Genomic DNA, 21,941 nt, shown 5'->3' on the forward strand with positions numbered 1-21,941 from the left:
GAGGAGGCAGGATTAGTCAATCCCGGTGGGAGGGATCTCTGCAGGGAGGCAGTCTGCAGGCTGGAAATACCAGGGGGAGAAAGCAATGGTGGACATTTTCTGCACACACTAGCGACACCCACCTGCAGACTAGAGAAATTTTGCCACGCCCATAAGGTTGAGGCACTGGGTCCTGGGCATGGCAGTGCTAATGTCCACAGCACACATTGACTCAGCCTTACTAACTTAGTGCTTCCTCTGCTCCCCACAGTCCTGGGTATCAAACTCCGGCCATCAGGCTTGGCAGCAAGCACCCTTACCCGCTAATCCATCCCAGTGGTGCCGTCTTTTTTTTTTTTTTAAGTAAATTCTTAAGCTCAGCCTCACTTCTTCCCTCAAAGCTGCTCCGGTTTGGGGCTTCTGTGACCGGAGACTGCTTCTTCCCCGGGAAGTGGAGACTGCAGGGGCCGTCCACGGATGGGGTCTACCTCACTCTGTATGAGGACGGAGCAAAAGCACTTCACACCCGGCCCCGTTGTCACTGGAGATGACATCACCATTCCCGCTTCAATTTATTTGAGGAGAGGCAGTCTCCATGACAACCAGCGGGGTTCCAGAATTTCCCATGTGGCCAGAAGTGGGACACATTCTCACAGAGCCGAAATTTCTGTGTTTTGAAAATAATTTCTTAGAGGGTATCTTAAATTCCATGCACTCATTCTTCCAGTGTGTGGGTGTGGGTGCACCATGGCGTACCTGTGGAGGTCAGAGGACGACTTTTAGCGGTCTGTTCTCTTTCCACCACGCTGGTTCCAGGGACCAAACTCAGGACTTCAGGTTTAGCACCAAGCGCCTTTACACATGGAACCCCATCTCCCAACCCCAAAATAATTTCTTATCTTTTCATAATGTATTTATTTGTATTTTATAAACATCTGTATTTTGCCTGCATGAATGTCTGTGTGAAGGTGTTGAATCCCCTGGAACTGGAGTTACAGACAGTTATAAGCTGCCATGTGGGTGCTGGGAATTGAACCCAGGTCCTCTGGAAGAGCAGGCAATGCTCTTAACCACTGAGCCATCTCTCCAGCCCCACCCCAAACCCCTCAAAAAAATAATTTCTTTTTCTTATCAAAGGATAAAGATTTAGTGGTCTGGCAGCCCCACCCCTTTCAGCCGCTACTACAGAAAGAACCCCTCCCCCAAAAAGACGTTATGGCAAGCCTTCCCTCCTGCTGTCCCTGTTTCCTTCCCTGTCTTTCTCACTCTTCTTGAGACAGCGTCTCACGTAGACCAGGCTGGCCTCTATGTAGCCAAGTCTGGCTTTGAACTCATGTTCCCCCTGTCTGTGCCTCCCAATGTCTGCGTCTCCCCATGCCTGGCTTTCCTCTTTGTAGTTCTAACATGAGAGGAAGTACCGCCCGGGTCCTAGACAGACAGTGAGGCCGGGCCCTGCAGTCAGGACGGCCTGAGGGAGCAGCCAGTGCTTGCAGGGTGAGGATGATGAAATGACAGACGTGGGAGGACAGAGTGACAAAGCGGGGAAACCTGTGTGTCCAGAATATGGACGGCACAGGCCACCCAATGTCACAGCTTCAGAGAGGGGGTTTTCAGTTCACAAGGGCTTTGCGGGTGGGAAAGGCTGGCCAAACACAAACCAGAGGCTTTCGCTTTATGGACGCATGGTTTACCTACCATGCAGGTCACCCCTCTTAGAGCTTGTCAGTGACGCAACAAGCCCTCCAGTCAATTTCAGAACACTTTTATCACCCACAAAGGAGCCTCCTACTCTTTAGCTGTTGCCTCCAATTTCCTGTTCCCCCAAGTCCCCAGAAGTCACGGATCCACTTTTCAGTCTCTTCAGATGAGCATGTTTAACACGACATGATCCTTCACAGTTAACATAAAAGGAGACATGCAATGCGTGTACCAATTTGCATCTGGCTTCTTTCCCTCAGCATGATGTTATCCAGGTTCACCAGGATGTCGCATGACCAGTTTTTTTTTTTTTTTTTTTTTGGTTGAATAATATTCTACTGGGTAGATACAGCATATGTGTTTATCCATTCATTTGATGACAGACATCTGGGTTGTTTTTACTTTGAGCTATTATGAATAGTGCTTCTGTGAACATTCCTGTCCGTTTAAAAAATTGTTTTAACACGGAAAAAATTGAGCACGTGATACAGGATGATGTTACAAACCCTGGAGTCCTATTTGATTGCAGCATTGACCAAGGGCACGCCACCCCAGCCCTAACCTTGCGTTGTTGCTGTAGAAGGCTTTAAAAAATAACTTAGGGCTGGAGATGTGACTCCGTCCGTCCGTAGACTGCTGCCTAGCAGGCAGGAGGTGGGTTTGATCTCCAGCACCACATAAACCCTGCCCTCAGTTCTTGGGGCTCTTAGCCTGCTCTCAGGTAGGCAGCGGCAGAGCAGAGAATCTCCCAGTGAGGAGTGCGAATCAGGGTCACAGCTTTGTCAACCCTGAGACAGGAGCTGCCGATGTCTGTGCAGTCCGGTGACCCACTCCAGGGCTCGCTTCCATGTGGCCTTTCTGGGTGGAATTTCGCAAGAAGGGAAAAGGCTTCAGGCCAAAGCTAGTCTGATCCACACTCTCCCCATCCCCCTCCACTCTGGTCCCAGATATCATCTGGCCAGTGTGTGACTTTCCTGGACCTGCCGCACAGTGGAAGAGACATCGGCTCCCCGTTGGCACAGCGCCCTCTTGGAGTCAGAGCTCTGGAGCCTTCTGAAACCCCAGGAGGCTGTTGCAGAAGAGGGCTGCCCTACATCGTGTGTTCTAGTCCCCTAAGGTCTGGGTGGCATTCGCAATAGGCCCCAAGAGTCTGAAAACACCATCAAGGTGCACACAGGTGCTCTCCCCCCCACCCCCAGCCCCCGCACCACCCCATGGCCATGTCCACATCTGGTCAGAAGAGGAGGCAGACACACCCCTTTCCTCCGGGGTGGGACTTGGAGGTGACACACATCTTATTAGCCCTCCTCTGTGGATCAGAACTCAGTCACACAGCCTTGCCTAGGAGCAAAGGAGACTGGGAAATGCAGGCTTGCTCTCAGGAGACGCCACATGTAGGCAAGGAACGGAGAGCCAGAGGCAGAGTCAAGAGGAGAGGATAGAGAGTCGTCTCTGGCAACAACTGTTACTGGGTGACATAAAATGACAGGGTGCTTGTCTAGAGTGCAGGAGGCCCCCAGTCCGACCCCGGCACCACCACAAAGGAAAAGAACAGGGAAACTGCGCCCTGCCTGAGACCAAGGCTGGGGCTAGAGAGCCACCATGTCACAAGGCTCTGTTGGCTGGGGAGGGACGTCTGTGGTGTCCTGGGCTTGCAGGGGTCTGGGCGGGGCCTGCAGCGAGCCCCATGTCTAGGCTCACCTGCTCTGTTCTCCTGAGGCACAGACGCCCTCCTTCCCAGCTCCCCCTCTGCTCCCCTCTCCCATCTGCCCACTGCCCTCACCCCTGCTCTGGTGCTACCCTAATTCATTCAGATTCCTGTCTTATGTCATCAATCTCTGAACAATCTTAGATCTTGGGGCTCCCCCGGCTTTCCCAAACAGGGCTACTTGACTGTTGGCTGTTGGGGGGTGACGTGTGAATGTCTTTTCTATTTGAGGATTTACCTCGTCAGTTCTAAGTGTGAGGTGTAGGCTCTACCGCACAGGATGCTGTGGAAGTCACCGAGCGCCACCCTCATTTTACGTGGGATTGTGTTTAGACGGGGGGGGGGGGGGGGGGGGGGGGGGGGGCCGGGGGGGGGGGCCGGGTTAGAGGTAGAACATACCTGGGTTTCCAAACTGGTTCCCAGGTGTAGCTTAAGTTTTCCGGCCTTGCCCACAGTCAGGACAAATCTTTGTCACCCGCCAGTCCCACAGCCGCTCAGACCCAACCAAGTAAACACAGAGACTTATATTGCATACAAACTGTATGGCCATGGCAGGCTTCTTGCTAACTGTTCTTATAGCTCAAATTAATCCATTTCCATAAATCTATACCTTGCCACGTGGCTGGTGGCTTACCGGCGACTTCACATGCTGCTGGTCATGGCGGCAGCTGGCAGTGTCTCTCTGCCTCAGCCTTCTGCTTCCCACAATTCTCCTCTCTCCTTGTCCCACCTACTTCCTGCCTGGCCACTGGCCAATCAGTGTTTTATTTATTGACCAATCAGAGCAATTTGACATACAGACCGTCCCACAGCACTTCCCCTTTCTTTTTTTTAAAAGGAAGGTTTTAACTTTTACACATCTCCAGTGTCAGCTTGGTATATTCGGGAATTTGGGCGTAGCTTCTCTTACTACTTCCTGCTGGAGGGGGGCGCTGTATCTTATGGGGGCACAAAGAAAATTTTAGGATCATGGAGTAGTCCGTGAGACCGTATCGTCTGAGCCAGTTGCCTTGAAACGATTCTGGATGTTGGATCATCTGAGCCATGGTGTCATCGGAGACCTTTCAGGTGGTCTTGGCTGGTCAAACCTGATATATCTTAATCTGGAACAAATCCATAGCCTCTGGCTTTCTGTGGAAACAAAACCAGAGCCTCTTTTCCAAAGCAACATATCCTTATATCCAAATTTTGAAGTCAAGGTACCTTTAAAATACACATTTTGGCATAACTCAACAGCTTTTGCAATCAAATGTTTTTCTTCAGTTCCAAATATCAAAGAGAACATAATCCAGATTCTCTGTGTGGTAGCCATCTTTACGTGGCTTATTTTTTATATTACCTTGAGCCTATTGCTTTAAACTGCAGCCTTTTAAGCCTGAAACGGCGCTGTGGCGGCTGGCTCCGCCCAATTCAGCTTCCCAACATGGCGGTGGTACCTTTTCCGCCAGCTCTGGGAGCCATCCTGGGTCTATGCTTTTATCCAAGCAGCGTGTAGCCCAGAAACCTCTTTTTGTTTTGTACTAGCAAAGGCTAAATCCACCATGCAGCTTAATGTGCCACTTGCAGAGGCCTCATTCCCGCCATACTGCAGATCAAGCGCACACACCAGGAACCCGCCAGTAACTCAAACCGGCAGCTGCTGCTCATTTGAGAGAGACTATTAGGAACTGTTTTTTAGCTCCGTTTTAGAATCTTTTTTCTCAGGTTTTAGGTGGAAACTCTTGCCAACACGTTGGGCGCCATTTGTAGCTTAAGTTTTCCGGCCTTGCCCACAGTCAGGACAAATCTTTGTCACCCGCCAGTCCCACAGCCGCTCAGACCCAACCAAGTAAACACAGAGACTTATATTGCATACAAACTGTATGGCCATGGCAGGCTTCTTGCTAACTGTTCTTATAGCTCAAATTAATCCATTTCCATAAATCTATACCTTGCCACGTGGCTGGTGGCTTACCGGCGACTTCACATGCTGCTGGTCATGGCGGCAGCTGGCAGTGTCTCTCTGCCTCAGCCTTCTGCTTCCCACAATTCTCCTCTCTCCTTGTCCCACCTACTTCCTGCCTGGCCACTGGCCAATCAGTGTTTTATTTATTGACCAATCAGAGCAATTTGACATACAGACCGTCCCACAGCACTTCCCCTTTGACCAATCAGAGCAATTTGACATACAGACCGTCCCACAGCACCCAGGAGTCCCAGCGAAGAGGCACTCGTGTGTGTGTGTGTGTGTGTGTGTGTGTGTGTGGCTCCATCTGGCACAGCTGCTCTTGTTAACTCATAAGGGACCAGGAGGCCTTTCTACAATGTCTTCTTTTAAGATTTCTTTATTTATTTTATTCTGTGTGTGTGTGTGCCCACATGTATGTCTGTGTTCCACGTGTGTGCAGATGCCTCAGAGGCTAGAAGAGAAGTCCAGGTCCCCTGAAATCAGAGTTACAGCCAGCTGTGTGTCTCCTGATGTGGATGCTGGGAGCTGAACTCAGGGCCTTTGTAAGAACCCCAGTGTGCTCTTAATTGGCTCTGTGTGTGTGTGTGTGTGTGTGTGTGTGTGTGTGTGTGTGTGTGTGTGAAAGGCAGGGTTTTCCACAGTGTCTAATGATTTGGAGAAGAGACTGGCCTGGCCTGGGAAGGGGGCTGTGGGCCTGGGAGCCTTCCCTGAAGATATAACTTGGGTCTGGCCCTCTAAGACTTCCTCTCCCCAGGGCTGTCTGAGCCCATGGGTGCTGGTCAATGAACTCCAGGAAGGCAGATCCCCAAGAGCCTGTGAAGGGGTACAGGGTCCTCCTGCCACACACAGGGAACAGGGTGGGGGGAAATGGGGGAACAGTGCTGAGATGGAGGGCATCTCCTTGACAGAGGCGGCCAGCTGTGACTGAATAAACCTGCGCTGTGGGCCCTCAGGGCTGGGAGGCCAGCTCCTCTGTCTGCCACCTGCGTGCCCCGGGGTACATTACCAGGTGAGCCTCAGTCTGTTCTGTAGAGGAGACAGCTCTGCTGCTCCCATGAAAGCAGCGTGGCGAGGACTTGAACTCAGAGCCCAGCTCAGCGGCAGGCACGGAAGAGGCTCCACGAAGGGTACCCCTGCCGAGGCGATCACACAGGGGTAGGGCAGGACCCCGCAGAGGCGATCACACAGGGGTAGGACAGGACCCCGCAGAGGCGATCACACAGGGGTAGGGCAGGACCCCGCTGAGGCAATCGGCCTGAGAGGGGCTTATTGAAACGGATGGAAGGAGGCCTGACTGTGGGAGCCTCGGACAGCCAGGCGCTCCTGCCAGTAGCAGAACTGACTCATATCATGGCCGAAAGTGAGGGTGAGGCCATGACGGGCAGGAGGCCTGGCCTTGCTCTGAGGAGGTGCCTGACTAGAGAGATTCCCAGCTGAAGGGGTGTGGGAGGCACCCTACCACACACACAGCCCCACATCACCTGGGGTAAGGTGTTCTGGTTTCATCTAGGGTCCCCCAGTCAGGCAGGAGGGTTATGGATGGGACCAGGGTGGAGTTCTACCTTGAGAACACAAACTTCAAAGATGACAGAGAGAATCAGGGGGGGTGATGGCCCTGAGGCATTGAATGCGTTTCCAGAGAACTTTCTAGACATATTTACTCCTTCTCTGTGTTAATACAGGATGAGCTGTAAGACTCTTCCACAGGATGAATGCCTGGAGAGTGTGCCTGGATTCTCCGGAAGAGGTGCACAGGGGTGGGGCATACCTCAAACTCGTGTGCAAAGGCAAGGAAAGAGGTGTGTGGACGCGTGGCTGGAAATCCAGGTTATGAGCCTGTTCCCCACAGCAACTGACCATCTGAGTTCCATTTGGTTGTTTTTGAGACTGAATCTCGCTGTGTAGCTGTGGTGGTTTGAAAGAAAATGGCCCCCAAAGGGAGCGGCACCAATGGGAGGTGTGGCCTTGTTGGAGGAAGTGTGTCACTGAGGAGGTGGGCTTTGAGGTCTCATATATGCTCAAGCCATGCCCAGTGAGACAGACCACTTCCTGTTGCCTATGAGTCAAGATGTAGGACTCTCAGCTACCCCTCCAGCACCGTGTCTGCCTGCACGCCGCCATGTCTTATAACTATGATGATAATGGACTGAACCTCTGAAACTGTGAGCCAGCCTCAGTTAAATGTTTCCTTTATAAGAGTTGTCATGGTCATGGTGTCTCTTCACAGCAATAGAAACCCTAACTGAGACAGTAGCCTAGGCTGGCCTCAGATTCACTGGATAGCCCAGGCTGGCTTCAAACTCATAGTAATCCTGCTGCATCAGTTTCTTGAGTAGGGTTACAGGTGTGAACCACCATGCCATGCTTTAGTGTAGCTTTTTATTTTTGGTTTTTTTTTTTTGTTTTTTGTTTTTTTTTTTTTTTTGGTTTTTCGAGACAGGGTTTCTCTGTGTAGCTTTGCGCCTTTCCTGGAGCTCACTCGGTAGCCCAGGCTGGCCTCGAACTCACAGAGATCCGCCTGGCTCTGCCTCCCGAGTGCTGGGATTAAAGGCGTGCGCCACCACTGCCCGGCTTAGTGTAGCTTTTTAAAACAATCCTACTAAGCAGGGTTTTTAAAAATTACATTTGTGTGTGTGTGTGTGTGTGTGTGTGTGTGTGTGTGTGTGTGTGTGTGTGTGTGTGTCTGCATGCATGTATCAGAGGTCAACTTGTGAGTGTCCCTTCTCTCCTTCACCATATGGGTCCTGGGGATCCCACTCACGTCCCCAGGCTTAGTGGCAGGGGTCTACCTGTTAAGCCGTCTTGCTGGCCCCGATCTAAGCTTTTGAACTCCATTTTCTAGAACAGTGAGGTTAGGAAAGGGTCTGCATGGTGGACTGTCACCACCGGGGAAGCCCAGCTCTTGTCCTGCTTTGTCATGAGCACTACACAGGTCAGAGCGTTTGCTCTTGGCTGAGTATGTCCAGGTGGAGTGTGAGTTTTCCTGTAAGGTCTAATTCTGCTAACATACGATGCGTGGCTCAGAGTGGGTGTCCACCCACTTACCCACCCACCCATCCATCCGTCTCCCCACACACAACCTTACCCACCAGCTCACTTAGCCATCCATCCGTCTACCCATCCACTCAGCTTCAACCTTCTCCTGGGCTGGACTTCCTCCCTGTAAAAAGAGACAAATGGGGTCTGGGCTGGTGTTTGTGTATGAGGGGCTGCCTGTCAGTGCATATGTGTGCAGGTACACAAGCATTTGTGTGCACCTGTGCATGTGTGTGTGTGTGGGGGGGGGTCAGAAGTCAACCTCACGTGTCTTTCCTCGAGAGCCGTCCGCCTGTCTTTTTAAGTCCCTCACACAGGGAACTGGGGCTCTCCGGTCAGGCTAGACTGACTGGCTAGTGAGCCTCAGGGGTCCAGCCAACCCTCCCACCCCAGCACTGGGGTTACGGTGCACACCAGTATACCCAGCTTTTATACCAGTTCTGGGGACCAAACCTGGGCTCTCATGCCTTCCCGGCAAACATTTTAGCCCTGATCCATTCTCCCTGCATCTAGTACTTTTGACCTAGGATCTTAGAACTGCCCATTTCCAGGAATGTTGTGGGGTTCCCTTACCTTAGATGGGACCGGGCAGTCTCACAGGGTTCAAGACCAATCCGGCTTCAACCCTTACCAGCCATGTATTCGTTGTTTGATATTACTCAGTTTCCATTTTAGAGATGCCTGGCACAAAGCCTCCTCTGGCTGAAAATTGGCAGTACCAGAGGGTCCCCACAGGCTTCCCACCAGTAACAGTGTCGCTTTAAAGCTAGATGCTCTGTGGTGTGTGGCACATGAACCAGGGTCACCGGCCCTAGGGTCTGACTGTCACTATGAAGAAAAACAGACGAAGATGGGAAAGCCTGTTTGGGTGAGCTCCTTCCATTAAGATGATAATACAGTTATTATTAGAATGTGGTTAGGTAGTCGAGACAGACCCCTGGGAAAACACAGCTGGGATTTCTGCCTGCAATTGGGAGCCAGACAGGAGTCTCAGGCTTGCACGTTCTCTGTGCAGGGACTCTGAGCCTTGCCAGGGCTTCCCTGGGAATTTGCTCACCCGTGCCTCCCCAGAGACCACCTCACCTCATCTTCCCCTGAGCAGTCATCTCCATGCAAGGGAGAGCTGACTGGCCAACTGTGATTGGCTAAGATGGAGGCTGTTGCTAGGTTACCAGTCCACTGAGACTGGGTGGCGTGTGCATGTGTGCGCAACCCCATCCTCCATCCTAGGTCCATCCCACACAGCAGGCCTGATTCTTGCACACCCAGGAACGGGATCCAGCCACTTAAAGGGCCTGCCTCCAGTGCCCTTTCCGTCTGTATGGGGGAAGGGAGACAGGCCTGTGTTTTAACTCTGGAGTCATCCTGAACAGCTGTTTGTCTTTTGGGCCTCAATATCCCTTTTTGATTTTTTTCTTTCTTTTTTTTTTTTTTTTGGTTTTTCGAGACAGGGTTTCTCTGCGTAGTTTTGGTGCCTGTCCTGGAACTCACTTGGCAGCCCAGGCTGGCCTCGAACTCATAGAGATCCACCTGGCTCTGTCTCCTGAGTGCTGGGATTAAAGGTGTGCGCCACCATCACCCTGCTGCCCCTTTTTGATTTCTTGAGTTCACTAATTTATTCATTATTTATGTATGCATTCAATTAATTAAGTGTCTACCTGGATTTCAGACACTGTATCAAATACTTCTTTTCTTCCCCTTCAGTGATTTTTCTAGGCCCCCATTTTTTTTCTAACTAAGCCTCTAGCCCTCCTCCATAAAAGAGGCCTGTTGCCGGATTGGCCCTGTGCCTCCGCAGACCATGGGAACAGCCTATCAGCTATGCTTTACTATGTCCATCTGTTTGGTTTTTTTTTTTTTTAATTTTATTTTAAATGGTTTTATTTTCATGCGTTTGGGTGTTTAAAATGTCTGCATATGTGTCTGTGTACCACATGTGTGAAGTACTCATGGAGACCACAAGAGGGCCTCAGATCCCCTGGAACTGGAGTTCCAGGTGGTACCAAGTCACCATGTGGGTGCTGGGTATTGAATCTGGGTCCTCTGAAAGAACAACCAATGTTGTTAAGCACTATGCTCTTAAGCACTGAGGCATCTCTCTAACCCCTGTTTGTCACATCTGGACCAGAATGACCTTGTTCAGTGGAAGCCATGTGGGCAATTATTCCGGCATACCCAATACTGTCTGTATGCAGGGAGCTTTCAGACTATCTTAGGACTCAATAAAGTAGAGAGAGGACAGAGAGGAGACAGACGTGGCACACAGGCAAATGGCGGTTTATAAAGGTAAAGGGGGAAACCACGCATTAGAATGAGGTGTTTAATGTTAATTAGGGGAGCCAAAGGGGGCTTTTGATGCTGGACTTCAATACTTTGACAGCTGGACCTTGGTCGTCAGCCTCAGGAGGAGGAAGAGGCCAAATAAGGGACTAGACCTTGGTGACTAGCTTTAGGAATGTAATCTAACAGTTTTTAACCAAGGCCGAGGGAATGGGGGGGGGGGAGGCAAGGTCTGCCAGAGCCACATGCTCGAGTGGGCTAGTGTCCCTTCATAACCAACTTTCTATTTTTTTTTAAATTATGTGTGTGTGTGTGCGCACACGTGTTCATGCATGATCATGGGAGAACACATGGACGTGTGCTTTGCGGAGGTCAGCAGACAATTTCCACGAATTAATTCTCTCCTCTATGGGTCCCAGGGAGAGACCTCAAGCTAAGTGGCAAGTGCCTTTGCCTGCAGAACCATCTCGCTGGACCCTTTCCCCTTATTTGATAGACAGTGAAATTGAGGTCGCATAAAGGTACTTAACTAACCAGTGATGCCCCAGATGGCTTGTGTGACCCTGGGATTTGAGCCAAAGCTGCTTGGCTTTGTGGTATACACATGTGTTGTAGAAGATGTTCAAGACCCCCCCCCCCAGCAGCTGAAACTCGGTGCTGCGGCTCCTCACTGCATCCCCAGACTCCCCACTGCAGCATCATAGTGCCTTCACATCCTGTTGAAGCTTCTTGCGCTTATGAAGCCTGAGATGACCACACTAGTCAACACAATTGATTCTCGGGGAACAGTACCCTCTCCTGTAATCTCATCCCTTGGGAGATGCAGGGAGGAGGATCAGGGTTGAAGGTCATTCTTGGCAATATAGTAAGTTGGAGGCCAGCCTGGGGTATATGAGATCGTATATCATAATCGATTCTGCTGCCTGTCTGCTTGCGTGACCTCACTGCCGGGTTTTTGCTATGGAGTCAAGCAACAGTTTCTTCTCTCTCAACGATCTCACTGCTGAACAAACACGAGCGTCCACCACCGTCCTGGAGACTGGCTGGGTGGCGGAATGGTGGCCCTGGAGGATTTCCAGGCTATCTGAGAGGCTCCTGGAGGGTCTCTGCAGATTCGGCATCCTGACGAGAGGGGAGAACCACCTCCTCAGAACAGAAGTAGATGCGGCTAGTGGGGACTGGGTGTGGGCAGCTAACCTGGAGCTGCTGAGCAGAGCACACGGAGCCCAAGACGCTACATTCACACCCGGTGTGGCTGTGGTTAGTGTAGAAACCATGACCGAAGGAGCCTGGCAGCCTGGAGATTGCCGCTACTTACGGCGACACAAACACCTGACAAAAACACTAACTTAAGGAAGGAAGGGGTTTTGTAGGGCTCCCAGCGCGGTGCCATCCGTCGTCGTGACTGGCAGGAGCTCCAGGCGGCTGCTCGGGAAGCAGAGGGAGCTGGACGCTGCCGCTCAGCCCCTTTCTCCTTAGGCAGCCCAGGACCCCAGCCCTCAGTGGCACTGCCCCATTCAGAGCAGGTCTTGCCTCCTCAATGCACTCAATCTAGAATGTCTCTGACACACATGGCCAGGAGTTTGTCTCCTAGGTGACTCTAGGTCCTTTCTAGTTGATGACAGTAACCATCCCAGAGGGTGGGGAAAGTGCTGGGAAATCAAGGGTGCATAAAGAAGACTCCAAACCCAGCAGCGGGCGGGTGGGGCTTAATCCACTCTCTGCTCTCTCTCTCTCTCTCTTCTCTCTTCTCTCTTCTCTCTCTCTCTCTCTCTCTCTCTCTCTCTCTCTCTCTCTCTCTCTCTCTCTCCTCTCTCCTCTCTCCTCTCTCCTCTCTCCTCTCTCCTCTCTCCCCTGCTTCTCTCACTGTCTGAGACAGGGTCTCACCATGTGAACATGGCTGGAAAACTATGTAGACCAGATTCGCTTTGACCTTGAAGCAATCCTCCTGCCTCGACATCTTGAGCTCAGGGGTGACAGGCAGGAGCCATCACACCTACTGGTCCTTGATTCTCCACCCCAGGAGACTTGTTTAATTTGCTTAGTTATCCCTCTCTCTTCCCATCACCAAAAAAGAAAGAGAGAGGAGCAAGAGAGACCATCTGTCCCCGAGGACAGACACAGAAACCAGGAGAGAGACAAGAAGACGCAGAGAGATGGGGACCTTTGGGTGTGTGCCTGCATTGAGAATTTGAAAGCAAATGCCAGGCGGAGAGGAGCCAGACAGCCGCCCGCTCCCTCCCTGGCTGTGCGTGTCTAGGCGGTACACAGTTGATTCCCAGAGCGAACCGTTTTCAGATGTAAGGACCCTGGAAATGTCAACACTATTTTCTCTCTCTCTGCCGCTGCTCATCCCTGTCACACCCTCCCTGCTGGGTGGGTGAGCATTGGCTCAGAGTGAATCCTGTTCTAGTTCTAGAGACACAATTAAAATAAGCACTTTAGACATGTAGACCTTTGACCCCGCACTCCCACGTCTAAGAATTTGTCCTAAAGAGAAGAATGCAGGGCATGGGCAGAGAATTTAGCATGGATTGTTCCTCCTGGTATATTTATATATTATAATTCATCTATTTGTGTTTTATGTTTATGAGTGCATGCATGTCTGGGCACCACGTGCATGCAATGCCCACAGAGGCCAGAAGGGGGCGTTGGATGTCCTGGAACTGGAGTTACCGATGGTTGTGAGTCCTAGGTGGGTGTTGGGTGTTGAGCCTGGGTCCTCTGAGAGAGCAGCCAGTGCTCTTAACCACTGAGCCATCTTTCCAGTCCTGTGGCAGGCTAACCTCTAAAACTGTGTGCAGTGGGGGGTGGGGGTGGGGGTTTGAATGAGAATGTCCCCCATAGGATCTGATGTCTGAATGCTTGGTCCCAGGTTGTGTGAACTGTTCCGGTAGGTTCAGGAGGTATAACGCAGCCTTGCTGGAAGAGGTGTTTCCCTGGGGGTGGGCTGTGAGCTCAAGAGCCTGAGCCATTCCCAGTTAGCGCTCTCTCTCTGCCCTTGGCTTGTGGTTCCAATGGTGAGCCCTCAGCTTCCGCTCCGGCTGCCATTTCCGCTGCTTGCTGCCACGTTCCCATGTCATGACAGACTCTTCCCCTCTGCCCTGAGCCCAAGCCAACCTTCCTTCCTTGTGTTGTCTTGGTCGTAGCGTTTTCTCGCAGCGGCAGAAACAGTAGCCAGTACAGCGTGTTCGCTGGTGGGTGTGCAGGCACCTGTGGGCGTCAGAGCACAGCTTGGAGGAGTCAGCCCTCTCCTTCTCCCTTGTGGGTCGTGGAACTCAGGGTGCCAGGCTTGGCAGCAAGAGACTTTACCCACGGAGCCATCTCACAGGCTAGCCCTTCCTTTTCTTCCCTCCCTCCCTTCCTTTTCTTTCATCCCTCCCTCCCTCCCTTTTTTTGTTAGTTTGTTGTTTATTTATTTATTTTTTTGTTTTTGTTTTTCAAGATGAGGTTTCTCTGTGTATCCCTGGCTGTCCTGGAACTCACTGCAACCCAGGCTGGCCTCGAACTCACAGAGATCCGCCTGCCTCTGCCTCCCGAGTGCTGGGATTAAAGGCGTGCACCACCACCTGGTTATAGGCTATTTTGTTAAAAGACATTATAAACTTGTGTTTCGACAGGCATGGTGACACAGGTCTGTAATTCCAGCACTGAAGAGGTGGAGGCAGGTGCATCTAGAGTTCAAGGTCATCATCCACTGCAGTAGTGAGTTCAAGGCCAGCCTGGGCTACATATAGGGGCCAACAGGAGGGTCCATAGGTAAAAAGGTCTTGCTTGCCTCAGAGCCTGACAGTGAGTTCAGTTCCTGGAACAGACCTGGTGAAAGGGGAAACTGACTCCAGGAAGTTGTCCTCTGACCGCCACAACCATCCTGTAGCACCTGTACACACACACACACACACACACACACACACACACACACACACACACACACACAGACACACACACACACCACACACACACACACACACACTAAAAACGGGGCCAGAGGAATGGTCCAGGGGTAAAGAGCTTGCTGTAGGCATGAGGGCCCCAGTTCAGGTGCCCAGGACCAACATTAACAGCTGAGTGTGGAGTTGTGACCTTGTAACCCAGCACTGGGGTGGGGGTGGGGCACAGAGAAGAGGATCCAGGGGCTGGATGGCCAGCTGGTCAGGTGGGGACTGTGAGCTCCAGGGTCAGTGAGAGATCACGGCCTCTATGTGTACATGCAAAGGGAGGTGCATCTACCACACACACACACACACACACACACACACACACACACACACACTCCGAAGCAAGTAAACAATAAATATGTAGGTATTTATTGGCAAATAAATATATACATCATATAGTAGGTTTAAAAAGTAAGTTACAAGTGTGTACAATAATACATAGCACAGCTCCCTGTGGCAGTGAAAACAATATAGATGACCTAAGGACACAGGCCAAACATTCATTTCCGGGTGGAGGAATTCTGGGGCTTTCTTTTTCTTTCTGTTTCTCTGCATTTCTGTCTTGTTTAGGTTTGGGCTTGTTGTTGTTGTTTTTGTTTGTTTGTTTGTTTGTTTGAGGCAGGGTCGTGTAGCCCAGGCTATCCTCAAACTCCAGATCTGCCTGCCTGCCTCTACCTCCCGAATGCTGGGACCGCAGCAGACTTGTGGCTGCATGCCTGCCTGCCTGCATCTGACCTGTCTGGTGTGTCCCCACATGAGTAGGCGTGCTTCCTGTGACAGAAGCACGGGTCTTTGCATCATCCCAGGCACCGCCACTACCCGTAGAACAAGCTGAAGCAGGGCTGGAGAGGAGGAGGCCACTGACCTCCTGTGAAGAACTCAAAAACAGGGCTGGAGAGATGAGTCAGCAGTTAAGAGCACCGGCTGCTCTGCCAGTGGTCCTGGGTTCGAGTCCCAGTGCCCACTTGGCAGCTCACAACCACCTGTAACTCCCGTTCCAGGGGACCTATCGCCCTCTGACCTCTGAGGGAACGTGTAAACTCATGGTGCACGTAACTGGCACAGGGATATGCATTCCTAAATAATAAACAGTTTTAAACAGTTCATCTGATGGTGGAGCATGCTGGGAAGTCGGGTGAAGGGGGATCGGGAGTTCAGGGTCACTCTTGGCCATATAGTGAGTGAGTCTGAGGCCAGCCTGGGCTACCTGAAACCAATTCCCAAAAGCACATGTCTCCATTCTAACTTGCCTTCTGGGTGAGACCAGTTCAGTGACCTGAAACCTTGTAGCCATTTGCCAGGAACACTCCCCCGCTGGCCACCACCCTCCTAGAGGGGAGATGCTGTTTGCTCATGCCTATGCGTGGTCAGGTTGAAGTTGCCGAGATTGCCAGGCTTCCGGCTCCCAGGCAGGAGCTGTGCAATGGACTCACAGCAAAGTATGGGGTCCCTACTATTAATGCAGATATCGTCTGGGCGTGGGTGATGGTTCGGAGTCAGAAAAACAACAACATTAAACTAACATTTCCTGCCTGGGTGACTTCAGGCAAGACACTTACCCTGCCTCAGTTTCCAGGTCTGTACAATGGTACTCCAGCATTAGTAGAGTGGTCTCCAAGGTTAGACCAGTGGCGTACAATCTGTGAACTATAAAATGTGACAGGAATAAACTGTCCTTTCATTGTGTCCAAATTGTCGTGTGTGACCTTGGGCAAATCAGTTACCTCCTCTGTGTGTCTGCTGTGGACCGATTGCCAGGCACTCGGAACGCCAGACTCTCCGAGCTGGAAAGACTGGGCCCTTCCCGCCCACACTCGGATCTCGCTGATAAGCTCTCTGACAGCGCAGCACATGCAGCCTCCACTTGGCTGCCTCCCACGGCGGAGAGCGAGCTCAGGACCGCACACGTCCCTGTTGCATATTCATGACAGGAACTTACAGCAAAATTTTCCATAGGAGGCATTTGTGGAAGGACTGGTGGTGTGGTTCAGTGGTCAAGGACAGGCTTAACTTGTGCAAAGCCCTGAGTTCTATCCTGGGCACCAAGAAAAAAACGATGTTTGTGGGACTGGAGAGACGACTCATTGGTTAAGAGCACAAATTCGTGAACCGTTCCATTTTTTTTTTTTTTTATAAAAAGTTCAAGTTAGAAAAAAAAAAAGAGCACTTGCTGCTCTTGCAGAGGACAGAAGTTCAGTTCCCAGCAGTCATGTCGGCGGCTCCCAGCTGCGGGGATCCTACACCCTCTTCTAGCTTCTGTGGGCGGGCACACATACACATACACATACACACACACACACACACACACACACACGCACGCACGCACGCACGCACGCACGCACGTACGCACATACTTACACATGAATAAAAATGAATTTGATACAACCTGCCTGTCAGAAAGGGACTAGAGCTAAGTTGTCAGAGTTCGTGCCCGGCATGCACGAAGCCCTGGGTTCTCCCCGGCTCAGCATAAACCAAGCATGGCACGGACTGTAATCCCAGCACTATTGCGGGTACAGAAGGATCAGGAGTTCAAGGTCATCCTCTGCTACTCAGTGAGGCTGAGGCCTGTCCAGGGTATGTGGCCTCTAAGCATAAGAATCTCATACGGCTAGCGGTGGTGGCACACTCCTTTAGTCCCATCACTTGGGAGGCAGAGCCAGGCGGATCTCTGTGAGTTCGAGGCCAGCCTGGTAGCGGACCTCAGGCGTGGGCACACGTGGGCACAGGCGGCGGGGGAGCTGTTTGCAGGGAGAAAATACCCTTTAGCCACTGAACGTTTCTGTTGTGTGGTCATACACAGTCAGAAGCAGGACACCCGGGTCCCTAGCTGTGGGAGACCTGGGACTTCCTCCTTCATGGCTCTGTGCCGTCCTCGGGCCTGTTCCTGAGTACCCCAGGCTTGTGGATCCCAGGCCTCGTCCCTATGAGCTCTGGTGTAAAGTGGTGATATCACTGAGGGGATGACCCCATGGAGACCCCATGGGGGACCTGCTCCCACTTTTTACCCCAGGGGGAAGTGAGAAATATTTAGATAGAAATATAGAGGAGAGAGACAGATAGAAACACAGGATAGTCTCGGGAGGGCCTGGGTCAAAACCCATCAGCCCCTTCTGTCTCTTCTAAAGGGCTTTTAAAGGAATGCTAAGGGGTGGAGCAAAAGACCTCCCCCTAGCGTAGCCAAGTGCAGATCCTTCCAAACACCTGTAACCACATCCGTGGTCAGTCCATCCCCTTATGCAGCCCTGCTGTGTAAAGCAAGCTCAGATCTCACTAGGAGACCGCTGTGGACCCCAGCACCCGCCCCCCATTAGTCCTGCACTGCTGGCTGATGGCGCACCTCCCCTCTGTTTCCCTCCACAGAGGAGTACCTCAGAGTGCTCAACGCCGGCCTGGCCGAGGTGAAGAAGTACTTCCTGGGACCTCTGTCCCCATCCTGCAAGATGGTTCAGATGATGCGACAGTTTTTGTACAACGTGCTGCCCGAAGACTCCTACAAGTTCGCCACCGGGAAGCTGCACGTGAGCCTCACCAGAGTCACGGACGGAGAGAACGTGGTGGTCTCAGAGTACAGGTCCAAGGAGGAGCTCATCGAGGCAAGGCCCTGACTGTGCCGCCCCTGGGGGACCCCGGGCAGCCCCGTGCAGCTCCGTCCCAGCCCCGCGCAGCCCCGTGCAGCTCGGTCCCAGCTACGCGCAGCACGGTCCCAGCCCCAACCCGGTGCATCTCCATCCCAGCCTCCTTCTTTCCTCCCCTCCCTGCTTGCCTGGCTCTTTGCTTCCTTCCTGCCTGCATCTCCGCCAGGAGCAGTTTCACAGGAGGTGACAGAGAGAGGCCCACCACCAGCCAGAGTCCGCCACCAGCCCTTCCACACAAAGTTCCCTTCCTCTGCCTTCCCCCTGCAGGGCCTCTGGACTGCATCTGGGGCTTCAGAAGCCTAGTGGTGGCCCCCCAAGTCCAGATACCTCCAGACCTGGGTCTCAGCGTACCCCCAGCTTTAGAAAGGATAAGGAACAGTACCCATGCTCCCGCTCGGTCCTCATGAGCCCTGACAGATTGAATTATCTGGCTCGGGCTGTAGCTCAGTTGGTAGTGCCTGCCTACCCCGCAGGAGGCCCTGGGTGCCACGCACATATAAGCAGAGGTGATCAGAAGTTCAAGGCCATCCACACACAGCAAGGCTGAGACCAGCCTGAGCTACAAGAGACCCTGTCTAGAAAGGTGGGGGCCACTTTAAGAGCACCTGTTGTTTCAAGGATCCAAGTTTAGTCACCAAATCCACATTGAGTGGCTCACCACAGTCTGTAACTCCAGCTCCAGGGGATCCAAGGGATCCAATGCCCTTTTCTGGCTTCTTGGGCACTCATACAAAGGGCGCGCACGCACGCACGCACGCACACATATACATACACATAGATAAAAATAATTTTTTTTGAGACAGAGTTGCTCTGTGTAGCCTTAGCTATCCTGGAACTCATTCTGCAGACCAGGATGGCCTCAAACTCAGAGATCCTCCTGCCTCTGACTCCTCATTGCTGGGATTAAAGGTGTGCACCCCCACCACATGGCATAAATATTTTTAAAAAGGATTAATGGGGCTGAAGAGATGGCTCAGAGGTTAAGAGCACTGGCTGCTCCTCCAGAGGACCTGGGTTCAGTTCCCAACACCCACATGGTGGCTCACAAGCATCTATAACTACATTTCCAGGGGCTCTGACCCCCCACTTCTGACCCCCACAAGCACCAGGCATACAAGTTGTGCCCAGATATAAATGTTAGTGAAACATTCATACACATAAAATAAATCTTTAAAAATAAAAAATAAAAAGCCAGGCTGTGATGGTGCACGCCTTTAATCTCAGCACTCAGGAGTTAGAGACAGGTGGATCTCTATGAGTTTGAGGCCAGCCTGGTCTACAGAGTGAGATCCAGGGCAGGCACCAAAACTACACAGAGAAACCCTGTCTCCAAAAAAAAAAAAAAAGTCAATAAACAAAAAATGGTTGACTTTTCCCTCCACAGTTTCCCGCATAGATAAGTTCACACCCACCCTGACGTGGATGGCACTGTGCTGAGCTCTCGGAGACAGACTCTAGTGACCAGCTGTGACCACTGACCAGACCTGGCTTTGCTCAGCTTTCCTTCATGAGACTGTCTGTCTCCACTCTCCTCCACCCCCCAAGCCTATGCCAGCTCTCAGCCTCCTCTCCCCAAGTCTGGCCCAGTCCTGAGGTTGGGGTGAACAAGCAGCAGAACCCTAAGGTGACTCGTTCTCCACTCTGTGAGGGACACCCCCTCACGCCCATGGCTGCCATGGCTGCCGTCTCCCTCCCAGCCTCTCCCAGCTCCCACTCTTACCATGACATCACAGCTCACCACACCCAAACCAGGCCACATCTGCTTCAAGCTATTCCTCCTCGCTTCCGGTCCAGCCTCTGCGGCTTACCATATTCCCGTCCCTTCATCCCGCCCTGCCTTGTCTCTCCTCCTTCACCTCCCCGCTCCTGCACACTCCCAAGGATGGCTTCTCAGCCTCCTTTAAGGCCAGGGCCTGGTCCAGGACAGCCGCAGGTTCATGGAAAGCTGGCGGTCAGCAGAGCCTCTGGATACAGCAAGGCCACCCCCTCCTTAGGATGTTGGGTCTGACTAACCCAGTAGACTACCTAAGGCCTGGGAACTGAATGAAAGACTCTGTGTCCCAGGCCAGTACTTTAGGGAGCTGGGGACCAGTAGGGGTCAGAGGTCAGGGGTCAGAGGCACCTGGGCGTCTTGCCACCTACTCGAGGGCCTATGGCATCTCAGCCCGTCTCTCCACAGGCCCTGTACTGCAGCTGCTTTGTTCCTGTCTACTGCGGCTTCATCCCCCCGACCTATCGGGGTGAGGTGAGTGACTGGGTGAGCTGAGACCCCGGGGCGTCCTAAGGGGAGGAACATTTTCCACCCAGAATTCCTCATGTTGACGGGTGCCTGGGTTTTTGGTCTTTTGTCTTTTTTTTTTTTTTTTTTTTTTTCCCAGAGCTGAGGACCGAACCCAGGGCCTTGCGCTTGCTAGGCAAGCACTCCACCACTGAGCTAAATCCCCAACCCCGGATGCCTGGGTTTTTAAGGGGAGCCTCCTCCAGCTGGTTCAGGGCCCTCTCTAGACCTACCCACTCTGTAGAGGACTCAGCAAGTCAGGGTTCCAAGGCTTGTCGCGTTCTCCCAGAAGACAGGGCGCAGGGACCTGAGACCCTGCCTGAGGAGACCTTCGGGGCCGTCTGGGCCAGTGGTCACAGGCTTCCATGTGCCCATGATTAACTCTGAGGAGTCCTAAAACAACCTGCTTTGGTAGATCTGGGCAGGCCAGGATTCTGCACCTCTGGCTGGCCTCACGGTGACCATTGACCCGTCTCCTGGCTACAGTCTGAGTCTTGGGGATGTAACCCCCGGTCCAGACATCATGCTCTGTCAGCAAGCCTTTCTCAGGCTCCCACAGGCACAGAGCCTCCGTAGTGGTCACCTCTTGTTCAGTTCATAGGAGAGGAAACCGACAGAAGCCCCCCCCAAAAGAAAGGAGCTGGAGGTGGGTACACTGTGAGGCCGTGGGAGGGGCGTGGTCTCCATGGACACCACATGGAGGCCGGTATCACCAGGATGGCAGAGGGAGGACAGCCCAGGGTCAAAGCGGTAGGTTAGGAGTCCTGAGGCTACTGTAGACACAGCAAGTGACCTCAGCCTCAAGGTTGGTCCCAAAGGTCTTGTGGTCCCATGGCCCCAGGTCCTCCGCGTCCTCTCTGGTTGAGTGTCGTCTGTCTTCCCCGCAGAGGTACATTGATGGTGGCTTCACGAGCATGCAGCCCTGTGCTTTCTGGACGGACTCCATCACCATCTCCACCTTCAGCAGCCAGCAAGATATCTGTCCGAGAGATTGCCCTGCCATCTTCCACGACTTCCGGATGTTCAACTTCTCCTTCCAGTTCTCCTTGGAGAACATCACCCGCATGACACATGCGTTGTTCCCCCCAGACCTGGTGGTGAGAGACAGAAGGGTCGGGGTGGGGTGGGGGGAACCCGGATCAGAGGGGACCCCGGTGCTGTGGCTCTCCCCTCAAAGGGTCCAGGGTTTTTCCACGTTTAAAAGATTGCTAAAAAGCGAACAGGACTCAGTTGGCAGAGTGCTGGCCTAGCATGCTGGAAGCCCTGGGTTTGAGCCCCAGAACTGCATAAACTGAGCACAGTGATGCACATCTGTAATCCCAGCTGGGGATGTAGGCACAGGTGGAAATTTAAAGTCATCCTTAGATGCACAGGGAGTTTGAGGTTAGCCTGAGCTACATGCCAACCTGACTCAAAACAAACTAAGTCCTGTGACAGA

At 52.3% G+C, this 21,941-nt stretch overlaps 1 protein-coding gene across 1 annotated transcript in view; it reads left to right on the plus strand.

Moving 5' to 3' along the window:
* Pnpla1 (patatin like domain 1, omega-hydroxyceramide transacylase) overlaps positions 1 to 21,941 on the plus strand; it is a 38,042-nt gene that overhangs the window by 5,413 nt on the left and 10,688 nt on the right. The window contains exons 2-4 of the mRNA XM_042265747.2: positions 17,951 to 18,183; positions 20,405 to 20,470; positions 21,391 to 21,600. Of these exons, the coding sequence (XP_042121681.2) occupies positions 17,951 to 18,183; positions 20,405 to 20,470; positions 21,391 to 21,600 (509 nt within the window). The remainder of the gene's footprint in view (positions 1 to 17,950; positions 18,184 to 20,404; positions 20,471 to 21,390; positions 21,601 to 21,941) is intronic.

Source organism: Peromyscus maniculatus, chromosome 21, assembly GCF_049852395.1.
Source record: "Peromyscus maniculatus bairdii isolate BWxNUB_F1_BW_parent chromosome 21, HU_Pman_BW_mat_3.1, whole genome shotgun sequence".
In the NCBI taxonomy this organism is placed as follows: domain Eukaryota; kingdom Metazoa; phylum Chordata; class Mammalia; order Rodentia; family Cricetidae; genus Peromyscus; species Peromyscus maniculatus.